The following is a 17,791-nucleotide window of genomic DNA, read 5'->3' as shown; positions in this document are numbered from 1 at the left end:
CAACAGAATCATTGACTTCTAGTGACACTGTACCCAATTCTAATTAAAAAGAACTCGATATATAACCCAGGTATTAGTATGTCCCTCAGATCAAAGTCAGGTATCCAAACAACCTAAACTTCAAAGCTGAGTTCCTCGAGCAGGTCTGCATTTTTCAGCTCAGTCTATGTCCTCGCAGATTCATTCACCTTCCTTAATGCATCATGAAATGGTAAGTGTTGTTACACCAGTAGGCTGGAAATTCTTTCCTGCTATTTAGAAATATGAAAGCAATAAATAATTCTTTTTTGTCTATTTGAAGAAAACCTACAAAACAGAATTAAAAAAAAAAGTAGGTTTCTCTTTCCCATTAGGAGTAACATGGTTTGGAAGATAATGTAGTTTTAGTTCTATATTTATTAAAAATGTACTTTCCATGGAAATATCCTAGCAATGACAAATACTGTCATGCCATAGTTGTTTTTTTTTTTTTTTTTTTTTTTTTTTTTTATAAATTATTATTACTATTGAAAAACTATTTGGTAGCTGCAGTATAGAACCCCATTAAAGCTAGTGTCTGAATGATCACAACTTAAAAGAGACAGTACCTCTCCTTCAATCTAAATAGAAAAGGATGAAAACAACAGAAGTAGAATAATTCCACTGCCATAAAGTGAACTGCCTGTTGTCACAGCACAGTAGCACCACAACCAGATACATTTCAAGTGTGCATTTGATGCAGAAGAATACTGCAGTGGCACTGAGCTGCAAACATGCTGCACTCAACAGGGCACCCCAGATCACTGTCAGGCTGTACCACTTTGGACTGTTGCAGTGTAAAGCATGTTGCGTGACAGGGACAGCAAAAAGAATTTGCATTTGAGGCATGTTTAAATTGAAGACCCCAAAGCACTGTACAACTACAGGGTCATTAACTGACACACATATATGTTTGCAGGGAGGTACTTGCATGCTTTAGTATGGTGAAATGTAGTGAACTGAAACTATGAGATGAACTAGTGTAAAGCTCCAGTTTGGTGGCTTTGAAAGAACAAGAAATTTGTTTGTGCTGAAAGATCTACGTGCACTGCATCCCGCTTCACCAAGATTGCAATGTCTCCTTGCTGCTGTGTGAGACTTGGCAGCCACTGTTCCCTGTGGGTACCACAAAGACCTTTAGAATGGCAAGTCAAGCATATTTCCCTACCTGATTTCATTTGCCAGGGAACATCTGAGGCAAAGACATGGGTGTTTGATAAGATGATTTACAATTGTAAATTTCTGTAGATTTTGATTGAGGATCTTATTCAAAAGTTATTGTTTTGATCTAAACATATTTTTGCCCTTTAAAGATTCATTTTGATCCTTGCATAACCCATTTGGATAAATAACCATTGAATCACAGTTCTGTATTTTGGAACAGGATAGTAATCTGCCCAGTGCTAAGGTCTCTCTCTCTACCTTCCATACAGATCACCAATACCAATGCAGATCACATGTCTGAGCAGGGCCAGGTAGGAGTGGATTAAAGAGGAATAAGGAGAAGCATCCAGAGAAATTTAAACTTGATCCAGAGGCTGCTAAAATAAAAGAGACGGTTCCAGTGATTTAAATGAGGCTTGGAGCAAAAGAAAGAAGGGGAGATGGAGTAAGAAAGAAACCCCCCTCAAAGCAAGAAGAGTGGTAAGGAGCTAATGCTGACACCTTCACTCTTCTCTGTGGCAGGAAGAACATATCCTTATTACAGGACAGCAGTGTTTTATGTCATGTAAATTGGTCTGATCTCCTAAAAAAGTCAGTGCTTGCATATTATTTTAGCCCCCTTCCCAGCTCCTAATCTCATCCAGATGAGACAGGGGTTAAATGTGGTAAGTCTCACGGGGCCTCACTTGGGCAACACAGGGCTGTGGCACAGTCCTGTGCCGGCTTTTCCCCAGCCACCTCCATGACTGCTGATTTAAGTTCCTAAACCCCCTTGGACCTGCGAAGAGGTGTTACAGTGCCAATTAGCTCCTTCTGCCTAGGGCGAGGCTGCGTGGCTCACCAGCAGCTACGCCTCTTATCCCATTTGGAGACCCTGAATCCTGTGGTGTGGAGGGAAGAGGTGTAGTGAGGAGGCCGGGGAGGATGGCCAGCAAAGCCCGTCACATCCCACAGGTCTCTTCACTGTCCTGCCAGATGCCTGCACAGCTACGGCGATGTGACTGGAGAAGAAAAGCAGCTCTGATGAGTGCTCCGGCCCCCAAAGGCCGTCTTCGGCGCCAGTATGATTCATACCCCCTGTCAGGCAGCCGGGCTGCCTGGATTTCTATTCTGGGACCCTGAAACATGTGATTTATTAGTTCATTTATGGAACAAGGGGGGAGGCAGGGAACATGGTCCTGTGATTTTATTTTATATAGAAATTATTAAAGGGAATTATGTTAATACTGGGACACTGCCGGCCCAAAGGACGTGAAATCAGCTGTCTTAGTGGCAGCTGTGGGGTGGGACAGTCCATGAACCCAAGTCCACCTCTGGTCCTAACCTGCTGCCCAGAGGAAAACGAGCCTCAGCTATAAGGAATCACAGGATTTAGATAGAATAAATGACTGCAAATTAACATCCCGGTATTAGGTGGCTTGTTGCTTCTTTCATACCAATGGCCAACACATGACTTTATAAATGGTGTTTAGGTAGCATATTCATAAAAATAATTCATTACTGGAAGGAGGGCCAGGCCTACTGCTGTTGAGCTATGAATGGACTCCTAATGTGATGTTATTTTTTAATAGAAGGAATGGATGTGTTGTGTCCATTCCTGAGTTAATTAAGCCAGTCTGTGTGTTACAGAAAGCCATTACTTGGCATGTATGCTTTTTTACAGAGCAGAAGATCAACAGAGAATAGAAAAAAACAAGTCTGAGTTGTCATCTCCACTCTTTTCCATTAGCTCCTCCAGCATCACAGTGTAAAATGAAGCCTCAACCTTCTACATTTGAGGAGATAGACTTGTGGTGATGATAGCCCACTCCACCTCAGTGACCTCAGGCAAGTAAATTTAGTGCAAATTCAGCTGGGAGACATGGAGGGCACTTACATGCCAAAATCATTAACTTTCACCAGTTACCTTTGAAAATCTCCTCCACCTCATCTTTCTGTATTCATGTAAAACATAGCTAATGACTTTCCAAGTTTCCTATTTAACCTGCCAGCCTGAGGGTGTCAGCAACTCTATCCATGTGCGGACTGGCACAAGGTGGCTTTTATTAACTGAGGACTGGAAGCCCTGCTGGCATCCAGATGAGACTAAGTTTTGTTGGTTAATTAATACTCTGAATCATGGTCTGTCTAGTTGTTATCTATTTGTATTATGGATTTGTCTAAAGTTCTGTTTCTTACCTAGATATTTTGAAGAAACTCCTGGGAAGTGAGGTGGTGGACTGATGTCTTTAAGTTTGGCCTTCTTAATTCTACATTTTCCAGACTTAAATTAAAATATAGTTACCTAAGAATCCACTAGTAAATTACTTCTCTGCTGGATCAGGAACAAGAACTGCTGTGACTTTGACTAGAAACTGACTAAATCTACTAATTGTAAGACTTGCTCATTCTCAGTCACTGTATTCCTTTTTTTTCCTTTTTTCCTCTTAATTTCCATCTAGTGTCTGGGCCCTTAAGGGAGCATTCATATGACCTACTTGCAGCCATTTTTCTTGTCTATTCTAAGCCATCAGTTACTTGAGACCAACAGATGTCCCTCTGAGTTGTGAGGGACATTAACTCTAAGAGAAGTGTAGATGAGAATATTAGTGATGACACTGAAGTTTTATAGTTTGACCATCACTTTGGTGTAATTCAGTCATGTCAGCCCTGGCCTTGGTTGATAAGCTACTGGACGTAGAAACTATTCTGTAAGAGGTATGCATGGTGCTCAGTACAGAGCTATTCCATGCAGGGCTGATGATAGCCACATTTCTAATAGTAGCCAGTGGTAAAAATCACCACAGAGTTGTTATACAGAGGAAGCCAAATAAGAGTCTCTACAAGGGTGAAGTGTTTGCTCTTGTTGAGGTGAGACATGCAAACATGAAGCTGTGGCTTCACACGCCCCGCTCCCACTTTTGCTTAAGTGACTAATTTGGTTGATTTCCTGAAGATATGTTTTGTTGGAAGTGTAACATGCTACAAGTTGTGAAGGAGCTGAACTCTCCCAACTTCGTGGAAATGACAAACCCTTCTTCCAAGCTCTAAAGGCTGCCATGAGCCCAGAGGGAGAATTGGATTGTGCAGCTGGATGTGTGTGTGTTTGTGAAGAAAGGAGGAGAGATGAGGAAAGTTTCTCCTATGAAAGAAATGATCCAATTTGAAGCAAGTCCCTCATGGGAAGAGCTGTGACAGAGGCTGCTCTGTTCCTGTTAATTTTCACAGTGCAGCTGTCAGCGGGTCTGTAAATAGTACTCCGCGAAGCCAACACTTCCTATCCACACATCAACCATTCAATTAACAGAAGAACAGAAGAAGGAAATAAAGTGCACCACAGCCTTCTATCACGGCTTTGATGTTTCCCAGCAATTTATGAAAGTGTACACAAATCTAATTACAAGCCCCACTGCTTCCCATTTACATGGAGCTCCTCAAGTTCAGAGCTGTTTATATAAAAATAATTGTTAAAAATTCCTCAGCTGATCTACGGCATTGTGGCCCCCCACTCACCGGAGCCGCCACGCTGCTCCTCCCAGGGAGTTTCTGCCGACTCAGCACTTTGGTGCCAGCGTGCACGCATAATAAAAGCTGCTTCCCCGCCGCTCTGCAAGTGAGACGCCTGGGCTACAACTTCATCATGCCCACGAAGGCCTATTTTCCTTCTTTCCTCCACCTGCTCAGTACTCCTTCTGCAGACTCTCACAGCTTTCTCTTCCCTCCCTAATTCACCTAAATATTCCTCTGCTGTGTTGACAGGGGGTGAGAACAGCTGCTCGGCCAGCTTCCGTAATGGGGCTGTGTCTGAAGTTAACTTCACAATGCTTTGCAAAGCCTTAACTGCACTGTAGGAATGCAGAGCAATAATAATAGTAGTCATAAATATGAGCCAGGGTTGGTTTCTTTGATTGGAGACCCGAGCATCCAAATCCAGGATGGCAAATGGTGCCTCATTTCCTATGAGTCGGAAAGAGGCCCACTGCACATAATGACAATGACACTTGTTTCTTGGGGCAATTTTGGATAGTCTCATATTTAAGTCACTCTCACTTTGTGATTCATTAAGCTACATTTTTATTTTATTTTATTTTATTTTATTTTATTTTATTTTATTTTATTTTATTTTATTTTAATTTCCTTTTCATTTCACAGTCTCTTACAGTATCAGAGGGTAGACTGAACATTGTATAGGGCAGAGGGTGAAAGTCAACATTGTTCTTGGTGTTGTGTCATTACTATTTGTAGAGTAATTAAAAAAAATACTAAATATAGTAATTAGAGATCCAATTTGTCTGTAGCCTAACAACACAGAGTAAAAATTGCATGATTTCATAGAGTCATACAATATCCTGAGTTGGAAGGGACCCACAGGCATCATCGAGTCCAACTCTATCAAATCACCAATTTGATACAGGTGGCTACTGAGAAGACATCTGAAATCATTTTTCCTATTAGTGCAGATTGGAGTTGCACAGAAGATGTGGAAATGGAAGTCCCCAAGTTAGAAAAGTTTGGGGTTGCAAATTTTTTTTGAAGTTCAACGTAATTTGAATCTCTTTCTGTAAAGCAGACATCTGTTCAGTGCTTGTATCCAAGTCTCACATTTTCCTTTCTTTTCACAAAACCAAAGATTCCATATGAAAAGTAATTTTCATGGAAGATTTTCAGCCAGGCATAGATAGACCTGGGATGATATTTCCTGGATGCAGAAGAAATGCTGCAGTTTGACCAACTTGGTGCAGAAACTTCTATAACTAAACAAAAGATTACTTGGTCTGTGTAATGAGGGAAGCCACCTTATAGCATTCTGTATGTCTTAACAGTTTTAAAAAACTAATGAATGAAAAGAGATATAGAAAGAACATAGTGTTGACAGTTGGAGTGTTAGGCAAGTTCAAAATACACTCGATGGATCAGGTATCAGAGGACTCTGACGAGGGGATGCCTGCTTCCCGAATCCCAAATTGCTTTAGTTGGGCAGCAAACACCCAGAATGGGATTCAGCTCCCCTTGCATTAGACATGAAGTTAGGTGTACAGTCTAAGCTGCTTGCTCTTGGCACACTCAATGGGGAGGCGAATACCTCCAAAGCTGAGTCAGGTGATTTTAAGGTAGATGTCTGAGGTATTTGGGAGGACTCATGCTCTGAAGTGAGGCCAAATTAAGAGCATCGACATCTGATTTGTAGATGGCTCATTTCAGATAAAGTTACTGAAGAACTTTATCTCCAGTAAGATTACCACGGCAGTGGCAAGTGGAGCAGAAGGACTTCAGGTGGCAATGGTGTGTCACCAGGGAGCAAAGGCAATTGTAGACTCTAAGACATCTGCAGGAAGCAAGTGGTTTTGCTTTTGTTTTTAAGCAGTAAGGGTCCTTTTTCATTCTAAGTTGCACTTCAGGTGACTAACCACTATTTTGTATCTGACAGACCATGGGAATCCAACACCTAGAATTAGCTGAAAAGCACACTTCTATTTGGGTTTTGGTTTGACAGGTTTCAAGATCTATTTCTGTATAATATAATACCTCCAGAGGTATCTATTTCTCCCTATTGATTGTAATAGAAACTTAGATGACAAGCAGTTAGACAACATGATCTCAGTTCCTAAACTTTTAGATGTCTTCAGTTAGGTGAGACAAGTCCCACCTCAGTTATTCAGTGTAATGCCATTGCAGAGATCTTCCTTATAATTAATGAAAGGAATTTCCATTATAATTTATTAAAGGGACAGACATGCCCAGAAGGTGATTTATCTCATCCTAGCACAGATAAGTAAGGGGAAGAATGCACAAATCTTTAGAAATCTCTCTCTCTTTCTTTCTCAGTCGTTTGTGGGAAAACATTTGTAATAGATTACAAATTTTCAGGCTGTTAAAGCTAAATAAAATGAATTACATTCTTAATTCCTCCTTACATTATCTGCTTCTATGCAAAAAATGTAGGTAACAGTAGTTTTACCCCTTTCAGGAATTTCAGGAATTAATTCACAAGAACAAGAAATTCTGAGGTGCCATTCTGAGGTGGATGAGATAGTCAAATAGATGTAACAGTAGTATAATATTTAACCTTGTGTACTTTATGGGTAGCATAAAGGCTGCTGCAATTTTGGTATGAGTGATGAAGCACGGAGGAGAGTTTATATTCTCCGTGGGTGGACGGACAAGGCCATATCTTAGATGTGTTGTGCAGAATGACTCCTCAACATTTGGCTGTCGCCCGGATGTGAAGACATGGAGAAAAAGAGAAAACCAAGCTGAAGATGATGCTTAGGTAGGAGCATGACTGACAGGTAGGATGATAATGTTGTCCACAGTAATTGAGAATGGAGGCGGAGGAGAGAGGATTCAGGGTTTGGGAGGAAAAGTTTAAGAGCTCCACTTTATGCATAGTGAGCTTGATCTGACAGCTAGACATCCATCCACTAGGAGATGCTGGAAAGACAGGCCAAGATTTTAGTTTGGACAGGAGTCAGTCCTGCAGTAGAGAAGTCAGATCTGCAAGCTGTCACTATAGAAATAGTAGCTGAATTCATGTTGGTAGATAAGGCTGCTAGGGACAAGGCTTGGATGAAGAAGTAAGAGAATCAAGTGAAGAGACCTAACGGTAAAACGGGGAAATCATTGTTAAAAAATAATGTGCAAAAGTACATGAAAATGATGATCTCTCACAAAGGAGGACATGAAGGTCAAGAAAACTCTATCCTAAAGCTGACAGACAATTCTGAAAGGCCTCCAAAAAGCACTCTTGGCTGGTGCTCTAAAATACAGAAGGAACTTCGGGCTTGCTCAGGAGTAAGAGATTTCAGGAAAGTTATTTCTCAATGCAATTGCTTTGTGTGAAAATTTGAAAGTTGTAGACATGCTTGGTGAGCCCTTTGGAGGAAAAAGAGCCTCGCATGGAGAAGTGGGCTTGTGACGGATGGCAGTCAGGCACCTGTCCAAGGAAAGGTTAATAAAAAAAACTTTCATAAAAGAAAGTTGCCTTTTGAAACTATTAGGCAACATATGTTGTGTGAACAGGAAGTCACAGCAGAGCAATAATCCTGACAGCTGTGGAGAAACAGGAGTCTGCCGCACGAACGAATGGCTCGAGACCTGACAAGAATGATGATGGATGCCCCGTTGGTAGTACACGAGGACAAGGCAAGAGACATTTAAATTGGCTGAACCACAGGAACAACTTTGAGTTGGCATCGCAGCTGGACAAACGAGGCCAGTCCTAATGGTGAAAGAATTGGGAGGGGGAGCTGAAGGAAGATGGCAGCAACGCACCCCTCCTTTCCAAGGACGAGGGCTACATCGTCATCTCACCACGAGGTGGCTGCATTTCTCTGTGAACATCCAAGCCCTGAAAGATGCAGTGCACCCTGAAGCACCATGAAAAGGAGAACTGGGACAGAGATCACTTGCAGAATTTGGCCCGTTTCTTTCAAAGTGTCCGAAGCATTTTGAGGCCCTCTGGGAAAAGCAGTGTGTGCTCAATGTCTTGATCAAGTGGCAAGTCTCTTGACAGGTCCTCACTAGTCTGCTGAGCCATGGTAACTGCCTGTGTGACTGCTCATAGCTCAAGGGAGATACGAGGCACTGCCACATAATTTGGCTCAAAATGAAGACTAAGCTCATAATTTTCTCCTTGCATTTTCTGTGGACTAATGGTTTTTATATGGAGTATCGCTGAGATTCAGCCAATTCATGGAAAGTTGTCAAGTCATGGACGTTTGAATTTAGGATGTATCTAGTGAGGGTGAAAGTACAAAGTTTTCTGAGATAACCAGAGATGTGGTTATTCAAGAACATTTATAAAACAGGTATTTGAGTCAAATAAATCAACAAGAAAAATGGTCCCATAAAAATCTGACTGATGAAATGGGCAAATTCTTCATTATTTTGCACATCTTAAGTTCAGTTGGCTTCAGCAGGATGAACCAAAACTTGCTACGACGTGGTAAAGAGAGGAGTATTTTTTCTTATATAAAGAGTGCTGAAATAGGTAGAATAAAGATATTTTAGATATAGTAGGTCTCGATAAAATCTTAATCACTCCTTGTGTTTTGCTTGTTTTCTTCCCTGTCTTCATCTCAGTGTCACCCAAGTTTCTAAGCTTTTTGGGTCTGGAACTGACTTTATTACACCTTTTAGTGGTACCACATCTTGTGGAACTGCAATTCCTTGTGTCAGTCTATAGATGCTATCGCTTTAGGTCAAAGTTTTAAAGACATTCAAATACCTCTTTAGCCTTGCTGAGGAAAGATGTCCACAGTTTTTCACTGTGTGATGCCAGCATCAAGCCCAGCATGTGGTTCTGTTAGAAGGAATCTCCTGGGAAGAGTCTCCCAGTCTTGATTGTAATCATTCAAAAAATGGAGATCCCACCTTTTAATAACCTCACCAGTAAACATCTACCATTTTCTAATCTGACTTGTCTGATCTTGAGTTCTAAAAAACAAGATCTTGATTATTTGCTACTACTAGAAACCTCTTCCTGTGACAAACTTTCCACTTTCATCCCTACACAGACCCAGAGACAATCTGCCAGGCCCATTTTAAAATTATTTGGATAAACTTGTGAATTGAGATCAGAGGTTCTTATTGAAAGGGAGATTTTATAATCTTAAATATTGAATATTGAGATTCCCTGTATCTTTTACAAGCCTTCAGCATGCTTCTTAGCCTTTCCTTATTTACACTGTGAATAATTAGTAATAAAAATAATATATTATTATAATAACCCAAAACATATTGGACCAGATTGCCTTTCTGTGCTGATAATGGAATGTCTTACATTCCTCCAGGTCTGCATGGTGGTGTACAAGTATTGTTTTGCATAGAAAACACATTTCAATTTTAATTTCCACTTCCCTGGACTATCAGCTTGGAAATGTTGTATTAGTCCAAGCAGAATGATACCTCAAACATTTCCTGGAAGATTCAGAAGTGTCTGACTGTCTCTCGAAAGCTGGATGTAAGGGATCACATTTATGCCCAGGCAAGCACTTTAGCAGCAGAAAGGCAATGATAGTGCACATCATGGTGTGATGTGTCTCTAGCTTGTAGTGCTACCATGTGAGCATGCTGCTTTCCACTCAATTTTGGCAAAAAGTTCTTTATCCTTCATATAGAAGAAAGGACTCTTTGGAGAGGGAAAACAAAAGTCTTTAGACACCAATTTGTCTTTGATTCATTCCTCTGAAACTTAAATGTTTGAGCTCATGGTGAATTTGACCCAATGTTTTTGACCTCTATGAACCATGTCTTTTTTTCAGTGCATCAGAACTGCTGGTGTTGGAACACAGCACCCCTTGGAGTTCTGTGCAGGTGTGATGAAATGACAGTGTGATCCTGGCCTTTCCTCCGATGAGTTAAACACACCCGACGTCCCACATGCCTAAGTCATCCTTCCCAGAAGATGAGTAGCAAAGCATAGATAAATAACCCTTCCTTCTCCATCAGGCCACAGTGCAGCAAAGGCTGGACCGACCTTCATGTGCCATGTTACAGAGCTACTCACCGGCATTGTCTGGCTGCCATGCAAGGCATTGATAGCTGCTTGGGCCTCCGCATGTGAAGAGTATTTCACAAATGCACACCCTAGAAGAGGAAAAAGAACATTAGAAGGGTTGCAGGGGTACCAACGACAGTCTGTCTAGCTAAGTGTCCTGTCCTCAGAACTGGCAATAAAGAAACTAGTGGAGGAAGTATAGCAAACTAGTTATTCCTTCCCAAATCCCAGCCATTAAACATATCTGCATCACAAAGTCTTACGCTGCCTGCAGTGGGCACTGGTGGACCCAAACTTGGCAAGTACTTTTTGAATCCACTTATCTTCTGACCTCCATAGCTTCCAATGCCAGTACCGTGCAATTTCATAATTTATTCAGTGAAGATGATTTTCCTTTTATTTGTGTTAGACATAATGCTGAAGGCTCCTCCCTCTGGTGTTATAGGAAACAGTGAGGAGCTTTGTGAGAGTCAACAGACAGCTGCATGTGCTTGTTACAAGCAACCAAAGGCCAGCTGTAGAGAGGCATTCTGCTTGATCCAAACACACAAGGTACCTGTCTTGAATCACTGCCTGGTACAGCTCCATTACACAGACTGCTCAGTGCTTGTCCAGGCTCCAAATATATATATATAAAAAAAAAAGTAAGGATGGGACAGATCTATATGTGATGACTGCCATCTTTCTACCAGTGAAATCTGAATCAGTCTTTTACAGTGACTATTATATCACAATTTGCAGAACCAGTGCCTCTATGGGTGCTTTCCTGTGGACATCAGAGACATGCAGGCAGAGCTTCTCTGGCCTGCACTGCCACGTGAGGAATTTCACACTGCCTGAACTCTTACATAAGGTTTTAGGTCACAGAGGTGCATTTATGAATATGTGCTGGAGTGCAGAAATGATCAACACTTCAAAGGGTCACATGCACCACTAGAGTGGGGGAAAGTATTGCTAACACTCTTAGCTACAAGCAAACTGACTCAGAGAGAAGAAGAGTAATTTCCATATGCTAAGGCGGTTTTTGGAACAGATTGGAAGAGATCTGAGAAGTTCTGGCTTCTATCCCCTTCTATTACTACTAAAGACTTTTGAGCTTTTAATCAATTTGCAAAGCCCCAGTTGTTTCCCTGAAGGGGTGCAGATCACTGCGCCAGGGATGCCAGCCCTAACAATGGGACAGCTGTCCTTTATTCCCTTTGTAGCATCTTCAGAAGGTCAGCACACCCTCACAGATCCATACAGTGCATGGTGGAAACTGCAGTGCTAAAACACCTCACTTGCAAGCTACAAGAATGAGCTGCAAAAGTCCCTATAATCATCGCTACAGGCTGGCAGAGGTGGAATCAAAGAAAACAATAGTAGCCCCTTCTAAAAAGAACACACACTAAAATAGCTTGCAGTTAGGAGCCCCTCACTTTGCATTCCTCCTTCCCATTGTGTTCAGACTGTGTTTCAGGAAAAGCATAGCAATTGCTCCTAATAGTTGGATCTAATTTATAAGGAGCTGAGAGGAGACAATCATGAGAAAATGAGATAGATAAACTTCAGCTGGAAACAATAGGGATCAATTATGACATAATCGCAGCCTAGCATTCCCGGGCTCCTGAGATACTGCACCTTCCTCTTCATTAATCAGAGATAATCCAGAATTAGGGTGTTTAATTATTTGCAGAGATTCTTTTGTACTTTCTGCCTCTAAAAAGAAGACGCTGATTAGCAAATATACAAAAGCTTTCCAGCTTCAGTCGCCCATTGTATTTAGAGCAGGAATTTTGGCTTCAGTGTTGCTGTCATGTTGAGGACTCTCTTCAGGTGGAATTTACCCCTGTGCTGAGGAACCTGACGGATGAATGGAGCTGGATAAAGATGGGAATGAAGAGAGCAGGAGGAGTTTATCTTGTTTAATACCTGAGATGCTAATGAGATCCCTCCATTGCTTCCGATAAGACTTCAGGTAGAAAGACAAGTGATAACTCAGCTTTCACCTGTGTATGGTGGCAAGGCAACAGCAGAGAGCCTAACATTTTGATGCCTTTGCGTGTTCAGAGGGATGGCTTCTGAACACAACACCAAATGTGTACATAATCTTCTTTCTGCCCCTTGTCACCACAATTGAGGTGATCTCCAGGATCTCATGAGATGAGGACACGAGTCATACCACTCTTCAAAACAACAGTGTCCCCGTGACAGGAGCAGCTCTGGAGTTTGAAGGGATTTTGACACACAGAGAGATATATAACCTGTGCTGAACAGAGAGATACATGTGCTCATACATTTTTTTCTTTCCCTATTTCAGGATTATAGAGCTGGAAGGGCTGCTCTGACTGTCTTGTCAGCTCTCCTGCAAGAATGGAGGAGACTGCAGAGTCAGAGCCTAAGGTTATGACTGCAGAGGGTATAAGACTCCTCTTGAGGGACTTTTGGTGTTGTGGGAAATCTTTGCTTTCTGAGTTGCTGAAGTAGACAACTGCGGAATTAACAAACAAACAAAACAACACCAAGAGGCTGTCCAGGCAGCTGCAATCCTGCGGGTCCTGCTGGATTACTAAGTTGGATCCCGCCTCACTCTGGCTTCCTCACCTGAGTACTCCTGCACTCCTGGATGCACATGGGTGAGCTTTACCCAGAGAGATACAGGCAGGCTCATTCCTTCCAGGACAAACAGACTCTGCACTTCCCTTAAGGCAGAGAAACGTCCTGGTCCCAGCTCTCCTGCTACTGAGTTGCATGCTCCAGTAACTGTTGTGTTTGACCCTGGGTGACTCGTGCAGGAGATGGAGCCTGCATGGCTTCAGGAAAGGCTCAGATGCCTTTCCGGCTATGACAGGGCTGTGGTGCTATTCACTGAGAAGCTGGGACCTACCTCCTCCAAGCACTGCTTTCATTGAGGTATCTTGGAAGCTCACTCATCACAGGGGTGCCTGGTGAGGCTTCATGTAATGGGTTTGCTAGGATTGAAGTCTATGCATTTAGTTAATCTGCCTAAAACTCAATTTAGGTGGAATTTATGCCTTATGGGTTTTACCCAAAATAAGTAGCTCACAAGCAGTATGTGTCATGTTGGTTTCTAGCAGATGGAAAACATTACAGACTGGGAATAAGTTTGTGGGAGTTGTGGCTCGCCTGACTGTCTCCTAAGATAAGGGCACTACCCTTAAGTTTTCTGCGGGATTGAATGCTCTGTGTGTGTATGTATCTGTGTGTGTGGAAATTGGGAGCTTCACATTCTCAGTAAATAGCACCTGCAAATGGAAGCTGGTAATATTAACTCCGTCAAGGCTCAGTATTGATCCTGAACATCTCAGTGAAATGCAAGCCTGAGACTGCAGCCTGCTAGCACTAATAATTAAACTGGTTAGCAATATGGAGCTGCCACTCAGATTCAGACTCATAATGAAATTGTTTAAGAAAAAAAAGAGAGAGCAAGAATGAATACAAGTTTGGGGGTTGGATCTCCTTTGGAACCTGTTTCCTACAGATCTCAGACATTATTGCCTTTATTATTACTCTGTTTAGCTCCTTTGTCATAGATTTTGTTCTGTACAATTCCAGGTGGAGGCAGATAGACTTTTTTTTTTTTTTTTTTTGCTTTTCCCCAATTTACTGAAGGGAGTGCTGAACTGCCTGCCATTTATGATGGCTGAAACTCTTCTTGGTGAATCAAACCTTTGGGTGTCATGAAACTAAAGTAGCCATAAAATCAAAGGAAGTTGCCCACAGTTTATTTTCAGCCATTTGTGTCAGGAAGACTGGGCTTTGCTGACATACATCAAAATACTGCCCTATAATGCCAGAGTGAAGTCTTTCTTGGCTAGCAGTGATTTTACAGAATAGCAGTATCTTTCTCCAGTGTATCACTGTGATTTGGATTTTTCACCTCCCTGTTGCAAAAATATGCTGGTTGATGTTGTCACATGTCAAAATATCCAGTGAGATATGAACTGCATCAGCAAGACTGGTGTCTTCCCTGGTACTGCACATTCCAGCACAGTTTATGATGTATTATATGCAGATCAATATTTAATGGACACATTATACTGTCAAGAGAAGAGGGCTTCCTATTCAAATTGAAGTTACTTTGTCTAGAAAGTGACTGGGGAAAAAAACGACCCTTATGTTCAACAGAGAAGTCTCATTCTTCTACCTGGACTATAGAAAAGGTTTCCTTGTGCTATCCAGGTAATGAAGGATGCCAAAAAAGTGGCAGAAGGAGGTAAGACACCTAGTTGTGCAATTAGGCATTGACACGTTTCAAGCAGCAAATACCTACTGAGTGTAATATTTACATCAGATCCTGTATCCTTGAAATAATGGTCACTGGTTGGTGCATAACTATGCAAGAACCAACAACAGAAGAAGACGACCTGGGGCTGCTGGATGGGAAATAAGCAGAGGCAGTGTTGGAGCTGGTGAGTAAGGATGTAAAACAGAAAATACAGCTTTGTTTAAGGAAAGAATAAGCCTGCTCAGTGGGGGAAGAAACTCCCAGCTTTCCTAGGGCTGGTGGGGGGAGCAGATCTTGAGCAAATGTAAAGGTTTTGCATTCAGAGGGGAGGTTCTGCCCTGCAAGCAAACAGCAATAAGCAACAGCTTGCATGTGGCCAGACATAGCTTGTTGTGGAGGGGGTGTTTTTAGCTGCAATCAGCTCTTTGTTGTCATGCAAAAGAAGGCAGCAACCAGCAAAGAAATGGCCTCCTGTGGCAAACATGACCCTTCCTAATGTAAGAGGTGCTGACCTGACAGCCACCTAGTGACTTTGTCGTGCCAGGAAATTATATATACACCAAGACTGGGTCTAGCTCAGAGCTAAAGCCATAGTGTGCCATAAGCCATTGTCTTACCTTTGCTGTTGCCATCGGGTCCCCGAAGGATTGTGCACTCCTCGATGTTGCCAAATGCCTCGAATAGCCTGCGCACGTCATCTTCTGACTGCTGCTTATTGAGCATGCCCACGAAGAGTTTTCTGTCTTCTGGAACAAAATAAAGAGATGCTTACCATATTTCGGGAGGGATGCAAAAGCCAAGATAGCTCAGTATCACATGCAGAAGAAACAGTGATTTCATTGAGGTGACATATTTCAGAAGCTGCTAGTCATTTCAGGTGCCTTGCTCAAAACACCTTAATAACATCTGACTTTCAGTGAGTACTTGAGAGTAATTTGACAATTTCAAAGAAGAAGGAAAAAAACTCCCAGACCCCAGAAATATCTAAAATGTTTTAACTGCTTCTCAAAATCTAGGCACTGAAGTCTTCCAAATCAGCTTTTTCTGATCAATTTTTGCAGTCAGCTTGCAGTAACTGAAATGACAACATTGCTCAGACTGCCACCCAAGTGAAATGTGGATAAAGATAGCATACATAAATAAAGTCCAACTGAAAAACAACATAAATTAGTAGCCCTCGCAATACTAAATAAGTCGCAGGAAAAAAAATGTTTAACATAAGCTGTTTTGAATCAGGATATAGCTGAAGCCACAGCCAGTAAATTGAGATTTGTTGTTCATACCCACTCACATACCTACAGGTTTGGATGCATTTTTATATATATATATATTTATTTATTTATAAATATATATATAAAGTTAATTTGAAATAAACCTAAAGTTTTTGAAACATACATTGTTTCTTGAAACATAAAATAAACTTATATGAATTCTAATATCTGAGTTTTCTCAAGAAGGTGCTGTTTCATGTCAAAGCAGGATGTGGTCTGCTGACAGATAACTGTATTTTGAATGAAGAGGACTATTTATACTTGGACTTATACCAAGTATGGAGAGCTTCAGTCCAGAACAAGACACCTTGAGAAAATATTTGTGAAAACAGACCAAACCAATGGCTACTGAGTTGGTAGAAAAGTCTCAGGAGGCTCTGAGGGATGCCTATAAATCAGGTTTATATTTAGAGACTACTACCATTACTACATGGAAAAAAAAAAAAAAGAGAGAGAGAAATTTACATAGTTTACATCTTGTATGTAAACAGGCCATTTGCACATGATTCATAAATGTCTTATTTATCATTCATTAAACACTATGTAAATGGGTGAACCAAGATTTTTTTTTTCAGAGCAGTTTACAGAGCAGATGTAACCAATTTGAATAAATATATGTAAATAAATAAATAAATACTTTGAATTTTTATTTATTTATTTTTAATGCACATATTAACCTAAAGCTGAACAAAACATTGGTTTGCAACATATCTTTTCTGGCTGACTAATTGGGTGATTTATGTCACTTTTGTTCACTGAGAAATCATTGGTGTAGACAATCTGTTCTGTTTCAACCAGTGTTTGATCAAAATTCCCCTCTCCAAGATGCACCTGCAAATTGGCAAATTACTCTATAGCCTTGGATGAGGATAATTTTTCATGCAGTTGATATCTGCTGAGGATATTAGGAGCTTTCAGTCCTGCAGTGGAGTTATCCACGTGAACCAAAAGTGCACTGCCCGCAGAAAACAAGGAGTTATGTTGCTTTCAGTTAGGCTGCAGAAATGGCAGGAAAAATAGGTTGAGGAGGGTATGTGTGCTTTTCTGATAGAAGAGAAAAACCAGGAATAACCTTCTGATAGATATGTTTAAAGCAAGAAATATTCCTACTTTATGTTGGCATTGATTAGGCAAAGAGATTCTTTGAGATCTTTGCTGGCAACACAAGGTTGAGGCTTTAATGATGCACAAAGCCCTAACTTGTCCAGTGTATGTTGTCCCTACCTCAAGAGAAGCTGGTTTGGACATTGTAAAGGTTAATTTTCAGGATGCCTTTTGTTCCTCGCTTCATCCAGGAGGTAGAATGGCATTGGTGATTACGCTCAGTGAATGGATGGTAAACCCCAAGGAACAACATTGGGGAACCTGTATAATCACAAGATGTTTTTTCCCCCAAATGTACTTGTCAGTGATTCACCCAGTATTTTTAGAAAGGATTTGAGTAATTTCAATCCAGTAAAGGCAAAGAATGAACTAAATAGTCAAAATGCTCCCTACAGATCACATCCCTGAGGGCCTGAAGGACCTCCTTGGCTTTCCTTGGCCTGTGATGAACCAATGACATTTCTCAGTCAAGTAACCAAATGACGGGGAGCCAGGTGGGAATTTAGCTTTAGCAACATCTCTTCTGCA

General features: G+C 41.3%; 1 protein-coding gene across 12 annotated transcripts in view; it reads right to left on the bottom strand.

Annotated features, from left to right (window-relative positions):
• CELF4 (CUGBP Elav-like family member 4) overlaps positions 1-17,791 on the bottom strand; it is a 797,917-nt gene that overhangs the window by 87,334 nt on the left and 692,792 nt on the right. For 8 of the 12 annotated variants that reach the window (XR_011091156.1, XM_068666938.1, XM_068666948.1 and 5 more), the window contains exons 4-5: positions 15,506-15,634; positions 10,670-10,749 (exon numbers count right to left, since the gene is read on the bottom strand). Coding sequence is in view for 11 of the 12 variants with exons in the window: in XM_068666938.1 (XP_068523039.1) it covers positions 10,670-10,749; positions 15,506-15,634 (209 nt within the window). In the remaining variant the exon portion in view is untranslated. The remainder of the gene's footprint in view (positions 1-10,669; positions 10,750-15,505; positions 15,635-17,791) is intronic. The other 4 variants (XM_068666949.1, XM_068666947.1, XM_068666945.1 and 1 more) reach the window with 1 other exon arrangement.

The sequence above is a fragment of the Anas acuta genome, chromosome Z (assembly GCF_963932015.1).
Source record: "Anas acuta chromosome Z, bAnaAcu1.1, whole genome shotgun sequence".
NCBI classification, from domain to species: domain Eukaryota; kingdom Metazoa; phylum Chordata; class Aves; order Anseriformes; family Anatidae; genus Anas; species Anas acuta.
This window is presented reverse-complemented; position numbering and strand designations above follow the sequence as displayed.